Raw genomic sequence first — 24,302 nt, forward strand, 5'->3', positions numbered from 1 at the left:
ACTTGCAATACAACCCCTTTTCTAATCAACAGCAACTTCAAGCCCTTCAGAGATATAGGAAAAAAAAAAACTTTCTTAGACTTCAGTTCCTACAATTCAGAAAGCTCCAACCCTTAGAATCAATTATGAATTCTGTATCACTGATAGTTACTCTACTTCCCTGATAAACACCTAGTGATACATGGAAGTTTTGGAATTAGAGCATGTGTTTCCTGTAGTTATCAGCTATGTGAACTTAGGGATATCACTTACCAAAGTTTCAGGTTTATCATCTGTAAAAATGGGGATAGTAATTTCCACTTTGCAGGCCTCTTTGAAGGAGAGATTTGTTGAAGGAGGAAATAAATGTAAGACACTTAGCAGATGAAATTGTAAATACCTTTATCATCATCATCATCATCATCATCATCATATCACCCTTATTATTCAAATAATCCTATAAGTCTACTATATGTTACAAATTTGGCTTATTAGTGAGAAATTTTAATTGCTGTTATTTTCTGGCAGCAAATAAATAGGGTTTAGTTACTCTTGTTTTTGTTTTAGAGTCAGCTGTATCCTGGCAACAGGTGATACAACATCCACTACAGTATCTTTTAACATTTCAAAAGGTCCTCTTTTTGAAGTGTTCATAGCCTAATGGTAATTATGTTTTGCTGTGACATCTAGTGTGTGTTTTATCTTTTGCTGGTTCTTTCTTAATTTTGCACTTATCAGGACTGCACTGTCACATCTGAATCAAAGGAGGCCAATGCAATAATAACAGAAAGTGCTGATATGACAGTCTGCTGTCTGAAGCTACAGCGGTGCACACTGTGTAGGGAGAATTCAGCCAAAGGGCAATGTTAAGCAAGGAAATGTGCTAAAGAGTGGTCAAGATTTCCATATCAGTGCCAGATGGATCAGTGGTCTTAGATTCCACCTCCAAGGGAGTCAACAGAACAAACTCTGTTGATCCCACCAGCAAGGCAGCTTTCCTACAGCCCCTTTGTGAAGAAAGTATAACTCTGGCATGGTTGCAAGTCTCCTGAGGATGTCCTCTATTTTTAAGCTCATGAATTTCACTTTCCTAACCTGACAAAAGGTTCTGGGTTGGATGACACATGGATGCAGGATGATTATACAGGAACCATCAGAGAGAGAAGACTGTCTGCTCTTATTAGATTTGATGGCTTGGCAAGACATATGCTGCTGATCTATAAAAGCTATGAGGATAAGAAAGCTTTAAATTGGGTTTAGGTGACTTCGGGCAGAATTTGAGATGCCAGTTTCTTTAGAAATAAAATTGTGCCAATGTCCCCTTCAGGGGAAGAAGGAGGACAGGGGTTTGTACCACAGAGATACTCCATAGCATCATAGCTGAATGCCATGCAGTAAACAGAAATCTAATCCGAAGAGAGAGGTGCAGAACACAGAGTGGGGAGAGAGAGCAAGAGTGAAGCCTGTAATCCCAGTGGCTCAGAAGGCTGAGGCAGGAGGATCACTTGTTCAAAGCCAGCCTCAGCAAAAGTGAGGTGCTAAGCAGTTCAGTGAGGCCCTATCTCTAAATAAAATGCAAAATAGGGCTGGGGATGTGGCTCAGTGGTCAAGTGCCCCTGAGCTCAATCCCTGGTACCCCCTTCAAAAAAAAATGAAGTCTACACTACCCTCAGAGGAGGAGGCCCTGTTATAGCATGATAGTCGCCCCATCCAGGTAAAGCCATCAAGACACTTTGGACACATTGTGGATGAAGGAGCACAAGATGCTGATGTTCTGAAGACAGAAAAGATGACATTAGCAATTTCATATAACAATATTAATTAGGGCCCCACTATGTGTTGAGTTTCATGCTGAGCCTTATTAGAACCAACATCATTAATACTACCATATAAAAATGTCTCAGAGGGCTCCAAAGATAATATCCAAGGTTTGCTCAAAGAAGGAACTTTGAATCTTTGCTGGCAAGAAATAAGTTGAGACTCTGGAGTGTTGTGTTATTAACATCAAAGGGTCAGTTTAGGTCTGTAAGCACAAAAGGAAAGTTTTATAAACTAAATTTTATAAACTTAGTATGTACTTTCCAGGACTGGTGATTTTAGGTAGACCTGGTAATCCCGAGGATCACTAATGCTGAACGATGCTCTTGTTCCCATCTACCTTGTCTGTAAGTCACATCCGCCAGTTCACAGCATTGGTTAAGCTCTTTCTGTACCTCCACACTGCAGGGCCTTTGGGAGCAGTCATCTATGCCTGCTTCCTGCCCTGGGACATGGCCCCAGGGTTGAACTGTGTGACCTGGAGTCAGAAAGGCTAGAACTGTTTCAGGTCACTCTCAGAAAACACTTCGGTGTTCCATAAGTGCAGATCAAATGGGAACAAAGAAGTGCAGTAGGTTTAGAAGCTAAAGCATTTCTCCACAATCTATATCAAAACACATCATGCTGGATAAACAAATCCTCTTCTGCCTCCACAGTGCAATCTTTTTTTTTTTTTAATGAAGTTGAATATTTTATTTCTTATTTTGTTGCAAGCTGCTGTTTCAGTGTATAAAAATAACACCAGTGAATGCAGTACATTATAAAATTAAGACAGTATTGTTCTTCTGACACTGTACAACACACACTTTCCTCTATGTCCAGTTTTTTTTAAATGGAAGATCATTAAGTATATTGACCCAGATCCAGGGATGGATGTAAGCACGTTACAGTATTATATTAGGCTTATAACAAGATTATCCTTGAATTACATACTTTTTTATAAGTATTTTTACCACAGATAATTTCATGAATTCTGATATCAACCTAGTGCCTTCTCTAAAAATCATAAGGAATTGTAAAAAAGATGCATATTGTGTTTATCGGCAGTCATTGGGAAGTTAAGGGGTATCTTCTTCCAGTAGCATTGTTAAGAGTAGTTTTTAAGTCTTCTATAAGACAACTGCTTGCAGTTATTCCATACTAGATTATTTAGGGTGCCATTTTCACTCCTCAATAGATTTTACATATTTCTCATATGCTTCTTCGCTCATTAGGTCATCTAGTTCTGAAGGGTCACTCAGTGTCATCTTTATCAGCCAACCATCTTCGTAACAAGATTTGTTCACAAGCCCTGGGTTTTCTGCAAGTGCCTCATTAATTTCAGTTACTTCTCCTGATAGAGGAGAATAGAGTTCACTGGCAGCTTTCACACTTTCCAAAGCACCAAACTCATCTTGTTTTTTCAATTTTGTTCCAACTTCAGGCAGACTACAATAAACAACATCTCCCAGAGCTTCCTGTGCAAAATTGCTGATTCCCACTGTTCCAATACCATTTTCTGTAGTTATCCATTCATGTTTCTCTGTGAATTTACGCACGGAGAGCAGAGTGGATCCGGTGCGCAGCGTCCGAACAGCGCCCGCCCTCACCCGCCAGGGCCGCGGCCGGCAGAGCGCAACGGGCGCAGGGGCTGCACGCAGGCTGCGGGCCGCAGCTAGCGCGCTCCGGACTGCTCGCAGCGCCATATTCGCAAGGGTACAGAGCCACAGTGCAATCTTAAGGGGAATCTTTCCCCTGAAGGCTTCTCTACTAAATGTCAACTCTATTTTTTAAAACAATGTAGTTTGTGTTTTCATATTAAAATATGGTCACTGCTGCGAATGGCTTTTTGAAAGTCATTGTCTAACTATCCTACAGCAAATGTTATCAATAAGTCTATGCACTTTGTTCCATTATATTATTGCACAAAGCTGTATGTGTTCGAACAAAGTTGCTACTGGATTTCACAGATATATTTATAATCTGCCTTTATTTCACTTAACTTTGGATCAGAAGCCATTGATCCTGTTTTTACATAATCTTAATTTGTACCAATTTGTTCAAATCCTGTACAACAGCCCATCATGGTTCTCCATTTAGACAGCTCCAGAAGTCACTATGATGAGGATTTACAGGAATGCCTTTCTGAATTGATATGTTTTCCATATGTGCTGGGTAGTCTACTATTAACTGTTATCTTAAAGTTCTTTGGCTCTATCAGCTCTCTCTCTCTCTGGTCTTCTCCCTTCTCCCTTCCTCCTTCCCTCCCCTCCCTCCTCCACCCCTCCCTCTCTCTTTCTTTTAATAATTCACATTCTGTGGAGAAAGTCACCACCCTTGTTAGAATCCAGAACAGGTCTTCTGAATCTCAGACTCAAGCGACAGTGCCTTGTGACTGAAAACACATTCTTCTTTTCAATTTGCTAGGGAAATTAAAACTGATAAGCCCTAGTACCAAGCATTTCCTTCAGCCATGGTGCCACAGTGAAGTGACAATGTTTACACTCAGGTCAGTACTCTATACCTGGTAACATCTTTGTGGGGCACAGAAATAATGCTCTTCATGAAATTTATCTTTATTACTTTGAGAGAATTATTCTTTTCTTTCTGAGTGCTTTAACTAAACTTTGGTGTTTAGCCAGCAAATATTCTATTTGGTTCTACCATTATTTGTTTATAGACAATCTCTCCATAAATGATTAATGACTTTGAGTGAAGTCTTCATTTATCTATAAAATTGTTGAACAATGACTACATGCAGGACATGGAACTTGGTGCAGAGGAGGCAACTAATAAACTTTGAAATAAATTGTCAATAAACAAATGTCCATTGGGTGCCTGCTAGATACAAGGCACTGGGTTAGTTACTAGAAGTAAATTACATTTTATTCATTTTTTTCTCAGAAAAACATAAAATTGGTTCTTGCCAAATGCAAAGTAACAAACTTGAGTTTTGAAATCCAGCAGATGTGGTCTGATAGATCTACTTTGTGCAATAAGAAAACACCTACTTCCATCCATTTTCTAACTTTGTATCCATGTCTAATAGAGCCAATAAATTTAGCCCTGTTGGGAAGATAAAATATATTGAGCAAAATTCAAACTGGGAAGGCACTATTGAACAGCAAGCCATAAAATAACTGTAAACCTGTTTATGAACTACCTTGAAAGTAATTTCAGGATAGTAGAGAAGGAGCCGATTACCAAGAACAATAGCTGCCAGGAGCTTTTACACCAGCTCCTTATAAATGGGAGTCACCTTAGCAATCGTTACCAGACTCCCCCTGAGAAGAAAAGCAACTTGTATTTAAAAGTTTATAACATCTACTTAAAGGTGACCTGGGACGAAATTTTCTACTTTTAACATTCCACTTGTCTAGACCCATAATCACCATGACACAGTGAATTCTACCAGCTCATCTTAAATTGCATTGCATGTTCTATCAAGTAAATGGTCTTTTAATTCTCAAGGTCTATGGCAGTCAAAATCCCATTGTCCCCTGCCCTTGAATAATTATAAGATTTAGAGGGTGTCTCAGATACTCCCCGCCCCCAGGCCCTAAGGATTGAGTTAGTCAGATAACAGTATCTCTGTTGCATATAAGCTAATATAATGGGCCAGGTCTGCCATCCAATAACTCACCAAGATGTCTCTTAGCATAGTAGCAGGACTCACCATAATGCCACCAGGCCGGTGACTTTTCTAGAAGAGCAGGAGCTCTGACCAAAGTGAGTGTCAGCGGCTCCTCCCCAGTCTCCCTGTCTACTGGAAGGAATGAAGACAATTCCCCAGTGTCATCCACAGAAATCATTCCCAAGACCTCTCCAGGTGAAAAAATCTCCAGCTTCAGATGGTTTGTAACCAACAGCACTTAACAGATGATCATTTTGTTTCATCAGGATTCGACAGGATATTCAATTAAATATACTGTTCACAGGATTCACTTTTCATTTATAATCATGGTGGAAATCAAAATACCTGTTTTGAAATCTACCTAAAAAAAAACTCACCCTGATCATGCTGTTAATATGGAATTAAACACAGGGACATATTCAACCTTCTTTGTTAAAGCAGATCCTTCCTCAGGAAGATTCTAGACCTGATCTTGGTACTCTAAGGTTCACTGATAACCTATGAGATGTGAGCACTCATTCAAGTGCATGTCTTAGATTTTTTTTGTTGCCCCAAACCGATACTTTCATTCTGTCTTAATTGTCAATGTATATGGATATTTTTTAAACACCAGGTACCCTGTCCAGCAACTTTGCAGCACTGATGATTGTGAACTCTGTTCTTCAATTCATCCCAAAAGCTCTGTTGCCCAAAATCATGTTTGTGAAAGTTCCTAAAACACACTCATATATTCATTGCTCTAAACATTCTAAAACATGTCTTAAAGCCAGTAGTACTCTGTCTTATTAAGATACATTTGAGCTGTGTCAAAAATAAACAAAGGTTGGGAAATAAAAACTGAATGGAAACTGCCATTATTAATTATATGCATCTGTTGACTTTAATCTCCAGGGACCACTCCAAGCTGGTACAGAATTACACAAACCCAATCGACAGGAATTGCCCTAGATGAGTAAGCCGTGAGAACAATCAAAATATAAACCTATAATGCTCTCCATACCACAACTGGATTTTATGGTAACAAAATTTTGTATGGTAGTATACAAAAAGTATATTAACTTAGCTCTGAGTTCCATATTTTAAATATGTAAACTGGACATAATAAACCTTCTTCAAATTAAAATATTGAGCAACAAATAACAACACTTCTTACCTCTTTATGATGCTAAAAATAAACAAAGGTCCCTGACCACTGATATAGTCTAGAATATTATTTCAAATAAAAACATGATTATTTTTCTAATCATAACTTTTAATTAGATATTAATTTAGATATTTGTTTATATATTTGTATTTACCATTCCTATTAGTATTTGACCTCTGTATATATACCAAGCCTGTTTGGTTAAAATTATAGACCTATATGTCCTCAATGACATTTAAATGACTAATGAAGTAACTGAACAAAAAAAAAAATGAATGAGTTAGGGCTTTCACGTTTAACCTAAACTCTCTATCACCACCCACACAGATGACTGGGTTTAAACAGGCTGGCTGCAACATTAAGAAGGTGGAGAGAATTTAAAAACACAGACATAGTATTCAAATCAGGGGCAGGACAGCTCTTTGACCTTAAAGGTCAGATTCCTCACTGGAAAGACAGTGAGCCTGTGTTTGGTTTATTTTATAGCAGGGACATCAGAGGCAGGGATAAGGTTTCAAGGGTGGAGTCTTGCTTCTTGATGTCTTGTAGTCAACAGATTGATTGACATCTTGGCAAGTCACACCCATCTCAGGTGCTGTGTGGGATCTTAAGCAGAGCTAAAGGGGGGCATACCTGCCTCATGTGATCAATCCATGACAGAGAGTTCGCAATGCCAGGCACATCCCCTCATTTGGCTACTATGCATAATAGTCACACAGCCCATGGACGGCTGATGACACTAAACATTAAGTAATGGTAACTGCTCTTACTTTAGTATTACAAAATCATGGGCATCTGGCACATTGTGAAAATTTTGTAGGTTTGGTTACTTGCTAAAATAGTAAGCATATGATTTTGAAACATGATGATCAAGTTTGCCTGTATAACAGATATCTATTTCAGAGTTCCTCAGTGCATCTGGTATTTTTTTCTTTTGCATGAGTATCATTTGTGTATGTGTGTGTGTATGTATTTGTGTTTATAAGACCAAGTTAAGTGGTAAAATCAGATTTAAAATTTATATAAGATAGCTCGTTGGTTTGATAAAGATACAGATATAGATGCTAGTTATTCAAAATAACATGTTTCCACAAGAAAACATTTATAGTAGTTATCTCCAATATATAGGATTTTACTAATACTTGGACTTTTTCCCTACTATGTTTATCTTCTATGCGTCTCTTTATGTAACTATCAAGAATGACTTATTTATTTATATTTTTAGGATTCTTAATAAAAGGCTCTTAATTTATTTTTTAAATTATTCAAATGAATGACTTTAGGATGCATTTAAAATTCATAAAATATTCCTTTTTCAGATTTCATACTTTTCATTGACTTAGAATAAGGTTAATATAACCATAAAGCCTTGTGGTCATCCCTTTTTATTTCTTCTACCCTGTTCTCAGGTTCTCCTTTAAAAAAATAAAAATAAAACCACTTAAAAATGTTATTTTATCTTGGTAAAAACTCTGTATACTGTTTTTTTAAAGTCATTCAAAACAAGAGTCCTTAATCATTTGGATCTCAGGATTATAGGACTTTCTCTGTGTGACTTAATTTTATGCTATACCTCAAGTCAGTGGCAATTATCTGGGTGGAGGAAGACTAGTGGCTTTTTATCCAAATTATCTGAGGCAACATCTGTACCACATATGTTCAGAGTCCCGTCCCCACCCAAGCATTCTTCTCAAGTCTTAGCAGTCTAAAGTAAAAATAGTATCTAAGGTTCCCTGAAGTACTCAGAACATTAGGTAGAGACAACCATTTAGTTGCAATAGAGGTATTATTAGTAGATAACCCTTTATCAAGTACTTACTATCTGCCAGAAACATGTATTAGCTCAACTAAAAAAATTATTTTAAAGACCCCTATTTAGTAGCTACAATTACTATCCCCATTTACAGATGAGGAAAACCAAGGCTCAGAAGAAATGGCATGGCCAATGTCACAGTGCATCAGTGATGAAGTCAGGACTGTGTGGAGGTCTGACTTCATAATTGGCACTAGCATCTGCTACCCTCTCCCAATTTTATTGAGACCAAACTCACTGAAAATACAAATCACCTATGTAAGATTACCAAAGTTTCAATGTAGGACTGAAAATGTTCCTTGTACCTAGAAATGACTGGATAATACCATGAAATTCTAACATATGAATGTTTCTTCCTGGATTTTGTTTCCCCTTTCTATTTCAAATTAGTAGCTTGTCTACTTCCTCCCTCCCTTCAGAGATGATAAAAGGTGTGAATTTTTCAAAGACTGAGCCCTTGAGGGAGTTGCCAGATAAAATACTAGATTCTCATTTAAATTAAAATTTCAGATAAATGACAAATCATGTTTTAGTGTAGGTATGACCCTTGCAATATTTGAAGGATATTTCTATTAAAATGATTTGTTGTTTATGTGAAATTCAAATTTAACTAAAAAGGCCCTATTTTTATTTGCTAGGCCTAGAAACCTATTCTTGAGAAAACAGTTTATGGAGGGAAAGAAAAGACGGAGATTAACACAATAGGCAGAACAGCTGAGAAAAAGCAGGAGGGAGAATATCCAGCCAGACAGCCCAATAGGCAACCTGCAAACACTTCCAGTGTCCCAAGGCAGCAAGAAAGCAGAAAGCTACTAACCCTGAAGTGCTGGGAGGACAGATGCCCCTGGACCAGTTCTTTCTCACTCTCCTGTTCCTATTAAAGCCTTGCTACAAGTTATAAAATTCAGATATAACTAAGAAGTCTGATGAGGAAGCCTGTTGCAAAATAAAAACCAATGTAGACTAAGTGAAAAACTATTACATAGGAAAAAATGTGAATACCCACTCGTTTTTAATGAGGAAAATTAGTAATAAACTTCAACTTGAGAAGGCTGAGATAGTTTAAGAATTGTCTTCAGGCATGGCCATCTCAGAAGCTGAAGAAGAACCACATGCACCTTCAGGGAGAGGGAATGATGAGACCAAATTGTGAGCAATAAATCTGAAGTGCTAACTGCCAAGTGCCCAGCCACCTAGCCCTGTTCAACAAACCAGGAGTACTGAGATTAGAAACACTCCCCTGACTTTCAGGCATTTTAAGTCTGGTGGGTGAATATTTAGCCATGGGTAAAAAAGAAAAGCCATTTCAACACCAGAACTTTCCATATGTAACGAAAATCATCAGAAAAGGGCAGAATTTACTACCTGGGAAGCGACAAGGAAAACTTCACAAAATACTGTGCTCCAGTGAAAAGTCTTTAAAGAACAAGCTGACATTTGCCAGAAGAGCAATGCTGAGAAAGAGCCTCAGAGGTGTGTTTGATATTTCTGGAACACACACTGCCCAGAAGAAGAGAGAAAGAAGTAGACTAAAGCCAGTTCATAAGAGTCCTATAACATACCACTGCTTCTCCGATGTTACTATACCCACAGATCACCTGGGATCCTGGTAAAATGCAGGTTGTTTGAGGGAGAGCCTTCGAGATTCTTCATTTCTGGCAAGCTACTAGGTGAAGCAAATGCTGCTAGTCTGAAAACCCTCGTGGAGTAAGAAGGCTGTAGGCCATACTGTCGATCTTAAACCTTTGCTGCAGGAAGTGGAAGGCCATCTTGTGGCTCTTCCAGACTGAAAGTGACTAGAATTCAAAAAAGCTAAAAGTAGACACAGGATGACTTCTATGGTCAAGAGAAATTGCAGGAACTTCACTTGAAGATATCAAAGGAGAAGAGGATGAATTTAACAATATTGAAAGGTAATTTAGTATTTAATAAAGGCCTAGATAAGGGGGAAATGGCAGAATATCATAATCTATTACACAGTAAAGCTATTTTTCCACAACTATATAATAGAATTTCAAGATTTTTATTTAGAATGGACTACTATGATTAATTATAACACCATTTTAACCACAAAGTAGGAATTTTTAAATGAGGAATCGAGTTTTAAATGTATTTCAATGTACTATGGTTTCAGTCATATAATTTTAAGGTCATTCTTGACATATGTCCTGTCTTTCCTGTTAGGAGTGTAAATTCCTCTCAGGCAGGAAGTGGGTTTTTGTGTCCCCCAGAACTAGAGTGTGCCTAGTACACAAGGCCTCCTCTCTGCCTGTAGCTCTATTAACATGCAGATACCTCATTCCTATTCAAACACTGCTTCACAAATATGAATGCATAGGGAAATCTCAAAGCACCAGTCCCAACAGAGTTTCATCATTTACTTTCCCTCTTCTCATTTTTAAAATCTTAAGTTATATGAAATTTCAATGCCAATACAACAACTGAGAGCTCATTCATTTTTCAAGTTCCGGAATAACATCCTGTAACTCAGTTACAGGCCTTCCTTAATGACTGATTAGAGTTCTTTTCTCTACCTCCTACTGATGATTACCTATTTTGATAAGGTGCTTAATGCATTGACTTAGCACCTGTGCTAATTGCTTTATCCTAATAGAATCTGATTTTCAGTGTGTTAAAATGTGAGCTTAAGTCAAGGATTCTCAGCCCTATCTACCCATTAGAATCACTTCGGATCCTTTTTAGAAGAACAGTGCCCAGCTTTCACCCCCAGGGATTCTATTTTCATTGGACCGAGGTAGATCCTTACCATCAGTAGGATATATAAGCCCCCAATTGATTTTCTAATGTAAATCCAAGGCCAAAAACCACTGAATGACACAAACCTTTAGGGGATTTTATTTCCCTGACATCAGCATCCCTTTGACAATTTAATCTATCTAAAGAAATCCCCCCTAACAGGAATGCCAGTAAGAATGAGGAAAAAATCCACACCACCAAATAAGGTGTTATGAAGCCTATACAGAAAGACTAGATTAAATAAGAGCCTAGATTTGATGGTCAAAATACATAAATATTCTTCACAAAGTTGTTAAACTGATTTAATGAAGGCCCTGTATTAATATGTTTAGGAAACAATTTGTTCACATTTCAACTCTTTTGAAATTTTTACATCACTCTAGGCATGTTCTTTTCTTGCCACTTTCTCAGCATTTGAAGGATTATTTTAACCAGCTAATATATTTGCAACTTAATTTTATTTTTTTAATGAGCACTTGTCAAATGTGTAGCATGACATGAATGACTACATTGTTCCATATCTTTTGGGTATCTTAATCTGATGGATAAATTTTAAATACTTTTATTTTCAAAATCTCTAAGTCAATAGGGAAGTGTTAACAACCAAAGACTCAGACACACCTAACATTAGTGCCCAAGGTGATGAGCCACTGAACACCAGCATTCAATGGACATGTTGATCATTTAGCAAAGTGACCTGACCTCATGGTTTTATCTCTGGGGAAGCCAGCACCTGGCTAAAGACTCCCAGTCACAGTAAGCCATGGTCTGATGTCTGAGCCACAGGTTCTCCATCTCTGGGCAGCTGGGTAGGTACAGCAGTGTGCAATGGAAATAGGTCCAGATTCCCAAAAGGCTCAGCAGAGGAATAGGTGAAAGAATACAGTAATTCCTCACCATCAACAACCATACCATGTTGCAAACAAGCATTAGTCTTTCTCTTTTTAAAATCTGTTCCATTAAATTCATTCACAAAAAAATATGAGGTCTTCATGATTTCCATAGCCACAAGCTCAAATGGGCAAATACAGAGCTCTTTCTTTATAACTGAAGTTAATTTCTATCTCAATACCTTACTGCTTCCTGATAGGAAATTTATCTGATTGCTTCCAAGTAAACTCAACCACTTCAATAATTTCTTAGATATTTCAATATTATGTTCAGATGATGGTTTTTTTTCCCTTTCTTCTTGATTCTAATTCTAGTGCTTACATAGTGACATAATATACACGAGGAAGTGTTTCAGCTGTTTCCCAGAATTGAGATCCTCTGATACAGGTGATCATAACATCTGATTCTTTGTGTCGCCACCCCTCTGAATTGGCTACCACTGAAGTAGCTATACCCCAGATGGCATCAGGTCTCAGATCAAATGACCTGTGCCATAACTTGTAAGTTGCATCTTTTATCATGATCTTTAGACTCTTTGGATATCCATATGTGTCTATCCACTACAATATGCATTCTTATTGGGGACACCAGAAAGTTTCAGCTATCCCACGTCTCCTTGGGGCAGTGGAGCAATTAGGATCTGTCAATAAGTCCTCTGTACCCCTAACAACATTTTAGTGCAGCCACCTCAGTTCTCCTGTTCCAGGCTAAGTGGAATGAGAGTCTTTGTGATGTTTTTCCCCTTCCAACCATCCAGATAGGAAAGAGAACAAAGTTTACCCTAGTCAGGATGGGGTAGGTATGCTATAGTAATAAACAACATCCAAAGGGTAACACAATTTCATTCTTTACTCATAAAATTTATTACAGTTCCAGAAAATTCCCATGATACCTTTCTTTTCATCTCAGCCTTCCAAATTAGCCAAAGAAGAAGTCTAGAAAGTCTAACACCAGTAATTAGATGCTTTGACAGAGAAATTACCTACATCACTCCCATTCACAACTTTTTAGCCAAAGCAAGTCACAAGTTCATATCTGTCTTCAAGGGATAGAGAAAGTACATTGTCAGGATGAGACGTGCCCCATAGCAATGCCTTCTGAAGGACTAGTTCCACACCCTTTCACACTTAGCTAGTGTCTCAGTCTCTTAACCTATCACTTGGGCCCTGGCTCAAAATGAGAACATAGTCCTAAAACCAGTGTCCATTTATCTTTATTAGTTTTCAACTTTTTTTCCTCACTTCATTGAGAGAAAATTTATCTAGAGAAGGAAGGGAACAGAGAGGAGATATCAAGTAAAAATATGGGGAGATAAAGCTTTTACCTTTAAGTCAGGAGTTTGACATCTGTTTCCCTATCCTCGCAGCAATCTCCATTGTCCTGTGCACTCCACCACCAACCCCCAATGGGAAGTGCCAGTTTCACATGCCTTCAGACATACTAGGGCAAGGTTATGGGATTAAAATTTGGTAGAGGTCAGTTGGTATCAATGTTTCACTCATGTCTTTCTAACACCAACCATGTATTTCTCTCCCTTTTGTAAACCAAATGACTGGTTCTATGGAACCTGAAGAGAGAAAATCAAATATGTTCAGCTTATCAGTATATACATCAGAGAACAAGTATGTGGAAATGTGTCCTTGAAGATACTGGAAGTTACAAGCATTTTGCTAGTGCTATTAAAAAATTTAAGGAAAGAAAGGGGAAATTAAAAATACATTCAATGTTAAACTAAGAAGCTCAGCACAAAATTTTTAAAAGTTGTACCTTTTGAACAGTTTAACATTGTACAATTACCTGCCCAAGCAAACCACAATGCCACAGTCACTTCCTGTTAACCATCAAAGGTGATTCAAAGATGTGATGCCCACAAAAAGGCTGCATAGTCAGCCTCTTAAAATATACTTCAACCATGCACCTAACCCTGCTCTGCCTCTGTGACAAAGGCAAGGGTGGAAAGTTCTGCACAGTGTCCACTAGCTTGACTCAGAGAGAAACAGCAACAAAGTAGCTTTGGGCCCAAACAGAAGAAAGCAGATTCACCAGGCCCAAATCACTGACATTGTGGGGAGGCACCATGGGAAGCCTAGGAAGGGTCCCCATAATCCCAAGGCTATCTGAAAGGGAAGCTTCCTGAATATCCAGTGACATAAAGACCTGCAAACAATTACCAGAGTCTATGCAGCATGAAGGGGCTGATCACAGGCTTAACTAGTGCACAGCATAACCCATGATCAAAACTGGCAAGTGACAGGGCAAGTGACTGGTGGGACCTTGCATCAGACTTAGTAAACAGAGGGAATCAATGCCCACCATTCACAATATGGGGCGCTGGAAACTAGAGTCCAGGTGAGCCACCTGAGACCCTTCACTACAGTACCTCAGAGAATGGCAATAGCCAGGGTAATACTTCTACACCACAGATCACCCATGGAAAATTCACAAAGTTCCTGCACTCATAGCCACAAGGATCTTCACTACCACAAAAAGGATCCTGTACAGGGGAGCAGGTACATGGTGACCCACAGCAATCACAGGGACACTCCAGAGCCTGCATTCTAAACTACTGCACACAATAGAAAGAGATAACCCAAGACACTACATCCTCCAAGCAGTCAGCTGCAGGCCCCTGAGCTGACAAACCAGAAGCTACTGGTAGAAACTTCATAGCAACTAGGAAATTGACTCTTGTGCCCCTGCAACACTGGAGAGATCTAGAGCCAAAGACTGATGGACATCTTCAAAATGTACAAACCCCAATGAAATCCAAACTGAAATTCAACAAGATTTTTTACCTTGACATGATTTACCATAAACAACCCTAATGTCAATTTTGATCATATAAATAACTCTTTAACTTTAATGATAATTGTTAGCCCAATAGCCAACTTTGTACTTCAACCCATTTGAATGTATTTAATCTAATGGTTTAAGGCATTAATTGAAATCAATCTTCCTCTCTGTTTTCCTGGCTCTAGTTTATACTTTCTCCTCTTACCTTCTATTCATCCTCTTACATTATCTGCTACTACCTCAAATACTTACCATTTGTTCATTTCTCTTTTCTACCTTGGTGTAAATTATTCTTTATATCCTCTCCCTGCTAGCTTTCCATTTCTCTTTTCCATCTCCTTTTTGCCCCATCTCCCCACCTTTCAACCCTCACTTAAGGCTATAATAAGTTTGCTAAACTTAACAACTAATTTTTGACCCATTCCAGAACTTTATCATAGGTTTATACCTAAATTTAAGGAACCATAAAGAACAATTGTAATAAGATTTTGTTTCTTATAAGGTTGAATAGAGGAGGCTGGGGTTGTGGCTAAGTGGTAGAGAGCTCGCCTAGCACGTGTGAGGCACTGGGTTCGATCCTCAGCACCACATAAAAGTAAATAAATAAAACTCCCCTTGTGTGTTCCCTATGTAAGAATAAAGAATTCCAACAGCTCTCTCTCTCTTTCCAAGGACCCTTAAGGTCACAGAGCCATCTCCGGATTACTGAAAGGTATTTCCGTGTGGTTGCATGTTTTCTTTGTTGTTTTCTTGAGTTATTGGAATAGTCAGATTTTGTGAACCTAGCATCAGGTCACCAGCATCAGGTCATCAGATGGCGACAGATAACACATTTTATTCTATCAGATCATAATGGAATGAAATTAGAAATCAATGATAAGCTAAAAGACAGAAACCACTCTAACAGAGATTAAATAATATACTTTTGAAGATAAATGGATAGCAGAAGAAATCAGGGGAGAAATAAAAAGAATTCTTAAAAGTAAATGAGAATAGTGATACAACATATCAAATTTCTGGGACTGCATGAAGGCACATCTAAGAGAAAAGTTCATAGCATTGAGTTCATGCATTAAAAGAATAGAAAACTATCAAATAAATAAGAACATTAAATCTCAAGGCCCTAGAAAAAGAAGAGCAAGCCAATACCTATATTAATACAACACAATAAATAATTAAAATCTTAGCTGAAAGCAATGAAATTGAAATAAAAAGTATAAAAGATCAACAAAGAGTCAAGTTTTTAAAAGGATAAACAAAATTGATAAACCCTTGGCCAAAATAACCAAAAGAAAGATGTGAAAAACTCAACAAGATCCAAGAAATATCACCACAGACACTACTGAAACATAGAGGGCCATCAGAAACTATTTTGAAAATTTATACTCCAATAAGCTAGAAAATCTTGACAATATTGACAAATTCCTAGAGACATGTGACTTACCCAAATTGAACCAGAAGGATATAGAAAATTTAAACACGTCAATTTCAAGTAATGAAACTGAAGCAGCTATCAAAAGCCTTCCAACAGGGGTAGGGATATAGTTCAGTTGGTAGAGTGCTTGCCTCACATGCATAAGGTCCTAGGTTCAATTCCCAGCACCACACGCACACACACACACACACACACACACACACACACACAAGGATTGTGAAAGTCTTCCAACAAAGAAAATCCCAGGACCACATGGATTCTCAATCAAGTTCCACCAGACCTTTAATTATGAACTAACACCAATCCTTCTCAAATTATTCCATGAAATAGAAAAGGAGGGAACACTACCAAATTCATTCTATGAAGCCATTATCACCCTGATACCAAAACCAGACAGACACATCAAGGAAAAAAAACTTTAGACCTATATCCTTGTTGAATATAGATGCAAAAATTCTTAATAAAATATTGGCAAACCACATACAACAACACATTAAAAAGAGTGCATTGTGATCAAGTGGGTTTCATCCCAGGTAAGCGGGGTTGTTCAACACACAGAAATCAATAAAGGTAATTGACCACATCAACAAACTTAAAGACAAGAATCACACAATTATCTCCACAGATGCAGGCAAAGCATTTGACCAAAGTACGAGCCTATTCATGTTTAAAACACTAGAAAAACTAGGGACAGAAGGAACCTACCTCAATATTGTAAAGGCTATAGATGACAAATCCAACATTATTCTGAATGGAGAAAAAATGAAAGCACTTCTTCTAAAAACAGGCATAAAATAGGGATACCTATTTTCACCATTCCTATCCAATATAGCCCTTGAAACTCTAGCCAGAGCAATCAGGCAAGAGAAGGAAACTAAAGGAAATAGGAAAAAAAAGAGCCCAAATTATCTCTGTTTGCTGACGACATGATTTAGAGGACCCAAAAAACTCCACAAGAAAACTTTGATCAACAGCCATAAATCCATCTCATTCCTATACTCCAGTGATAATTGGCTGAAAAAGAAATTTAGAAACTATTCCATTCACAATAACCTCAAAACAAAACAAACAACTCCAAAGCTTCAGAGCCATCAACAAATGTTTATGATCACTTGTAGGAGCAGCTGGGTGTCAGCTATTTGACTCTGTTGACCTGTGCAGGAGTTGCCTACATATCTGGGGTTAGCTGGTTGCTGGCCATTCTGGGTTGGCCTCACATATGGGGCATGGTATTAACAAAAATGAGCAGAGGATGAGCAGCATACTCAGTCACAAATAATTTTCAAGGCTCTGCTTCTATCATGCAAATGTCTCCAGATCCAAATAAGCCACAAGACTAAACACAGAGGCAAGGTAAAGAGTGCATGCCAGGAGGAGTGGAGAGTTCAGGCCAAGTCATGCTATGACCCCATCTAGGATTCTGTCCACCAAGGGCCCCAGGCAGTACTGGAACACCGACTGGCCTGCACACTGGCAAAATACTGAATACAACTTAAACTAAGAATCAGCTCCTGAGTACTCAGGGTGTGAGACTGAGGAGAGGACATGGGATGAAGAGGAACTCCAAAACCTTTAATCATAGGCATTGAACAAAGTGTTATAAATGACTGAGAATGACCAGGGCTTATCATTCCTGTTTCCATTCCCCTGATGACACAGTCTCTTCTGTTTCAGGGAGGGCAAATGACTTACAGCATGTTTCACATAGTTCATCACCAGTGTTCCTAACCACAGCCAGCCTCTGCAGGGATGGGGGAGGCATTACCACCCCTTTCTAAATCCCTTTCTAAATGTGGCATGCTGTGAACTGCAGAAGTAATTGGTGGCCACAGTCATAGAACCAGTGAGTGATCCAACTAAGGCTCCAACTCAAGCCTTGTTTTTGTTTTTTGTGTTTTTTTTTCCTACTACATACTGATTACTTTTGAAAAATAGGCTTAAAAACAGTAACACTTAAAACGTCTTCCCCATAATTCGCCAGTATAAAGGCCAAGGTGCTATGCTACGTCCAACTTAGAAAAGGGATGAGCAAGCCCATGGTTGCCATGGAGTCACATTAGCACTCCCTCGATGGAGAAGTGCCAGCTGACACTGAAGGCTGTGAATAGTCAAAGGGAAACAAAGTCCAAAGCTTACATATTTTCTAAGTAATGACAAAAATATGACATGATGTGCATGGAACTGGGGGAAAAAATGGTTCAAATGCTTTCAGCCAAGAGGAGGGAAGGGATTTCAAAGGCAGCATAAGAATCAGTCAGTTGATGGAAACTTTGATGAGAAACAGGCATTTTGGAAAATAGAGTTTTTTTAAAAAAGTTATTAATCACTAATATAGAATAAAATGTCACTTGTTACCAAAAAGAAAAATCAAAGATGACAAAGTATAGGTAGGAGACATAAAAGATTTAAAACACTGCCAAGACGTAGGTTATTACTTATCACAAAAGGAAGACATCAGTCTGAAGTTTGCAGAAAAATCAAATGCTGTTGATAATTTGTTTTTCTTCAGAAATTGAAAATATGTATTTTTGAAGGTATTCTTAATGTTGCTAGACACAGCCCAACTAACCCACAGTAAAAAAAAATTAAAAACAAATAGGAAGACTTGAATCTGTCCCACACTTAATACCGGAGTTGTTTGCCTTTGAAATGACCTGAAAACCAAGGGGGAGAAACAAGAAATTGGGGTAGGTCTCATTTCTGTGACCTAATACATACCTGAGCCTGGTTTCTCAGAAAGCATTAGGGGATTAGTGGAAAGATGAGATGTGCTTCAAAAGAGTGATAAGAAAACTCCTGATAGTTAAGGTCCTTCATGGAAGGAGCTGTGAATCTCTAATGCCACACTAAAGAGTGCAGAGGGCAAATACCATCCTACCAGACAACCTCACACAAAAGACGTGGAGTATGGACAGACTCTCAGAAACTGGCTCTGCTTATTGGAAACAGCAGCTTGTCTAGTTATTAATGTGTGCAGGATTGCCTCTGTCCACTTCCAAGACACACCCTCAGCAACTTAAGGAGAAAAATAAATGCAAAGGAGGTACAGGCTTTGAAAGCATCACCACAACTGTTGCCCTCCTGGGTCAGTCTTGGATTTTAGCAGTAATTTAGGTACAGATTAAGAGACAGTGCTGACTAAATTATTTGAAGAAATTGCAAATAGGTTACCAAACAGAAGAAAGATGAAAAGAAACTGTCTTGAAAGAGATGAAAATGGTAAGATGAAATTTAGCATAAGCGTACTTTTCTAAGGGTGGGTTCCGAAAACCAGTTACACAATTTGACACAACTTAAGAGCAGTATATAAGAAAGTGAGTTCCATGTGCGATTGGCAACAAACTCAATGTCCCTATACTGTTAATGATACTGCTGGCTACTGGTGAGGAGTCTTGCTTCCTCACATGTTGAAGTTTGAACATTAGAGAAGCACATGGAGGCAAGCATATAAAGCAGGGTTTATTTAAAAAGGGGTAACATAGACTTCTTCCGGGAGGGAGAAGGGGCCATAGCTGGTATCCTGGTATCCCAAGAAGCAAGGTATTCTGTTCTTTTTATTTATATGTCCTAGGCTTCCTTTGTTCTCCTGCCCTCTTCCCCTTATCTTTCTCCCTCCTGCTTACCCTGACTAGGCCCAGGAATGCTCGATGGGATGGCCAAAAGGTGGGAAACAGGTGGGCTGAAGGGAGAAGGGCAGGATGATGCAACCCAAGACACATTAATTAACAACCTTATAGCTCCCTGTAGGGAGGGGCAATTCCTGGGACAGCTTACCTTAGCAACAGGTTGAAGCAGGGGCAGGTTCTTGATAAGGGTGGAGGAAGGCCTCTAAAGGAATTAACATTTCAATCCCTCAGGGGACAGTCTCCAACTTCCTGGATTCACTCAAAATTGGCCTTCTTTTTCTGATCTGATCTGACTTGATTTACCAATCTATACTGACTACCTGTCTAATTCTGGCTTCATTAATACATTGGCTTAACCTCTTTGGGATCTAGAAACACATACTTTCAACTCTCTTTCCTTTCGGAGAAAGAGACCACCAAGTGACCACTCATGCAATTGGCAGAAGGGGGGATTTCTTGAACCAGCATGCTGGGGCTCCGTGCCCACTCAAGAAAGGAGAGCAGCCCAGAGCCCCGAGCAGGGGCTGAGCACTGCTTAAGTACACTTTTGGGGGAGGGTGGAGGGCTTTGTATACATCAGAACAAATCATCATGAGGCACGGGAAAATTGAATAACAACTCCTAAACATGATTGGTTCATTCATTGGCGGGAACAGGTCAGGCTGGAGTGATAGGTCATTCCTAAGGAGGGGGTTACATTTAAACTGATTGGTCCAGGCCCTGCAATGCCTATGTGCGACCACACAGAGCCCTTATTAAACAACCAATAGTCAGGGGAAATATTTACTGGGCAGTTCCAAGCATTGTCTCAACAGCTACAGAAATTTCAGGTTTTGCAGGTAGCATAGAATCCTAACAATACCTAATCCTTTACATTTTAACTCAGACCTTGCAGCTTAGAAACTTTACAACACCCGGTCTTTTACCCTTTAACTTTTACGCTTTAACTTCAATTTCTTTTACCCTTACAAGGTGTGCTTAACCACTGAACCACATCTCCAGCCCTTTTATATATATTTTATTTGGAAAGAGGGTCTCACTGAGTTGCTATGTGCCTCCCTGAGTTGCTGAGGCTGGCTCTGAATTCACAATCCTCCTGTCTCAGCCTCCTGAGTTGCTGGTATTATAAGAGTACACCGCCACATCCCACAGAAACATACTTTTAAACAACGCTCTGCTCTTGGTTTCAGTAAGCTCATGGAGGTCCCAGGGGAACATCTGTGTGTTTTTTGGTGTGTAGAACATGGGACTTTTTCTAAATAGGTCTAAAGACTTCCAATGTGTCTTTGCCACTTACTTTCTTATTATGATTTTAAAAAGTAGTATAATTCTCCAATCCAAGTTTCCCCATTTGAAAAGGGGAGATGATAATAGCAGCACTTACCCTCCCAGAGTGTTAGAGATTCATAAAGTACATCTCCCCTTTAAGCATTTCAGGGTAACAGGTAGAACAGGCTGATTCAAAGCTGGGTTCTACATGTGCCAAAATAGTACCATTGAGAAAATCACTCACCCTCTGGGGCTCAGTTTTCTCATCTGTAAAACAAATAAACACTTATCATCTTTTAAAGTTTAGATATGTAAAATAACTTCAATTGCTTGAAAGCTCAACAAATGTGAAGTAGTTCATTTCTCTTTCTGTCCCTTCCAATCTCCTCCTCTTGTCTTCTCTAGCCTATCAGAGACAGTACAGAAGGCCCCCCACCCACTCACCCCTTTACCTGAGGTCCCACTTTACACAGTTTCAGTTACCAGCAGTCAACTATGGGCTGATGCCGCAGTCCGGCTGGCTGCAGCAAAATAACCGGGGGGTGACGAATAACTTGTGTACGTTGATACAGCAGGAGTAGGAGCCGTTTATTGCAGGACAGGAGCAGTATTTATACATTCCACACAGCTTATCTAATTATCAGTCAACCAATAAGGAATCTCCACACTTAATGGCTTGTTTTTGTTACTTCTCAAACCACTCCCTCTGGCATTTTGCCAGGCACCATCCAGACTTGTTTAGGAACTCTAACATTCCCCTGGCAAAATGTCAGGTGTTATTTTGACTTGTACAGACTCTAACAGGCTGAAAGTGTTCAATAAAAAATTCTAGCAATAGACAACCTGTACTTTTTAAAGCATATGCCATTCTGAAAAATGTGATGAAATCTTGAGCCATCTTACATTCCACCTGGGACACAAATCATTTCCTTATCCAATTTTATTCATGCTATATATGCTACCCATCCATTAGTCCCTTAGTATTTATCTTGGTTATAAGATTGACTATCATAGTATCACAGTACTTGTATTCAAGTAACTCCTGTCTTGAAGGCTCCAAAGTACAAGAGTATTGATGCTGCTAATTCAGAGATGCCAAAGAGAACCCACTGTAAAATGCTTCCCTTAAATAAAAAGGTGTTTTCAAATTAATTAAAGAAAGAAAAAAATCCAATGCTAAAGTTTCTAAGATCTATGGTAAAAAAAAAAAAATCTTCTAACTGTGAAATTGTAAAGAAGGAAAAAGAAATTCTTGCTGGTTTTGCTCTCACACATAAAACTGAAAAAATTATTGCCTCGTTGTACAATAAGTGCATATAGGGTTCAGTACTCTCTGCAGTTTCAACAATTCATGGGGAGTCTTAGAACATATCCCTCCAGGATAAGGAAGGACTACTGTGCAGAAAAGTGGTTAGAATTTGGTCTCTGACAACAGGTGGACTAAGCGATGGCTCCCTGCCTTGGGTGAACATGAATACATTCTTTAATCTCCCTGAGACTATTGAAGTATCTTTGACGATCTGAAGGCAAACATTTCAAACTCATAACATTGTTGTGAGGATGAAATGCGCTACCTATGTGAAGGGTGTCTAGAGTAGCACCTGACCTGGAGTAAAGACTCCAAGTACTGCTACCATTATGTTGATTTTTACATGCAGAGAACCTGATTGTGTTATCCTCCTCATAGTTAATGATCTCCTTCTTCATACACAGCTTCATCTTTTCGAGAAAATGGTTGCATGCATTTTTCTTCAGACATAGAACAAACTGGAAGCTTTCCTCTCAAAAACAGTTAAGGTAAATGGAATCAATGGATTCAACTGACTACCCAAAAGGGAGTGGTGGAGGCCTTAATAACCTCAGTTCAAGATATTGAGCACTGCCACAGTCTGGCTGGGCACAAATCACGAGCCACTGAAGCAGGAACAAACTTTATTTTCAAACTGCAGGAAAACACTTCACACAGCTCCCGGGGAATCCTCCCGAACGCCACGAGGCTTCTCCAGGAAAAACCCCCAGCCGGAAATATCTCTCTCGGAAATCCCTCCTCCTGCACTTCCCCAACCAATGGGAACTCTCGGGGAATCCCCGGAAATCCCCACGAGAACTCCAAAATAGTGCGAGAACTCAAAAGTTGCGGCAGAGGCGGATAGTAATGCCTCGCCTGTCAATCAATACTGTTGGCAAAATGCCAGGGGCCATACAGACTCGGCCGTGGCTCTCAGCAGAGCACTCACTCATTGAGTTGTTCCCTTTGATTAGAAGTCAGTATCTTCTCATTCCTCATTTGAGAGGCCAGGGGATACCAGTACTTTCCATGGATTCAGTAGTTTAGTGTGCATGTGTGAAGATAATTAGTAAAACACCTACTGAATGAACCAAGTTGAGGAACTGTCTTCAGTGAGTGCCTTGGTAGTACTTGGCAAACTCCCGGGGCCATCTGCATTGCATTGGACAACCAGGACTAATGAGGGTGGCAAAAGTGGTGACTAAGAGATGGGGCTTCTGGATGAGACCATTGGAAACCTGGCTCTATCACATTTGTGGTTTGAGGCAGGTCACTTAACCTATCAAAATCTCAAGTTTCTCATCTCAAAAGTGAGGGGCATATTAGATATCTCCTAAAGTTAAATAAGGCCAATAGAGTTCAGCACCAAGCAAATGCTGGATAAATGCTATTATTATTATTTTAATATAAAATGACTAAATGCTATCCAACATTGTATTGCTTTAAAATGCACGAATAAGTATTCATTTGGGGGCGGGGGTGAGCATCACAGCATAGAGTTTGCCTCTTAACCAGGTAGATGATCTTTGACAAGATACATTCTGAGTACACCTTAGAAGATAAATAGGTTTAATTCTGCACAGGGCTCTTTGCACAGGCAAAAAGACCAAATGGATATGATTCCTGAATATGCAGAAGCACAAAAGAACAGTTAGCATTTTGAATGAGTGCCCAAGAGGCTAGAAAAGGGACTTTTGAGAGTCCAGTGTGGAAATGGCAGGCAATTTTAGAGAAGGCAAGTGACCTACTGATAAGAACTCTAACCAAAAACCATGGTGTAGTAGGTGAGCAAAGATTTTGGGAGTGGACAGGCTTAGGATGAAATCCTCAGGCAAATTACCTAACATTTCTAAGCCTCGTTAATCCTATCTTTGTT

General features: G+C 39.1%; 1 protein-coding gene across 1 annotated transcript; it reads right to left on the minus strand.

Annotated features, from left to right (window-relative positions):
* Window positions 1-2,475: 2,475 nt before the first annotated feature.
* On the minus strand, window positions 2,476-3,502 carry LOC107147922 (glycine cleavage system H protein, mitochondrial). The gene has a single exon (XM_015492518.2). The coding sequence runs from the start codon at window positions 3,480-3,482 to the stop codon at window positions 2,961-2,963; it is 522 nt and encodes a 173-aa protein (XP_015348004.1). The 5' UTR covers window positions 3,483-3,502; the 3' UTR covers window positions 2,476-2,960.
* Window positions 3,503-24,302: the final 20,800 nt, after the last annotated feature.

The sequence above is a fragment of the Marmota marmota genome, unplaced genomic scaffold (assembly GCF_001458135.2).
Source record: "Marmota marmota marmota unplaced genomic scaffold, marMar, whole genome shotgun sequence".
Classification (NCBI taxonomy): Eukaryota; Metazoa; Chordata; class Mammalia; order Rodentia; family Sciuridae; genus Marmota; species Marmota marmota.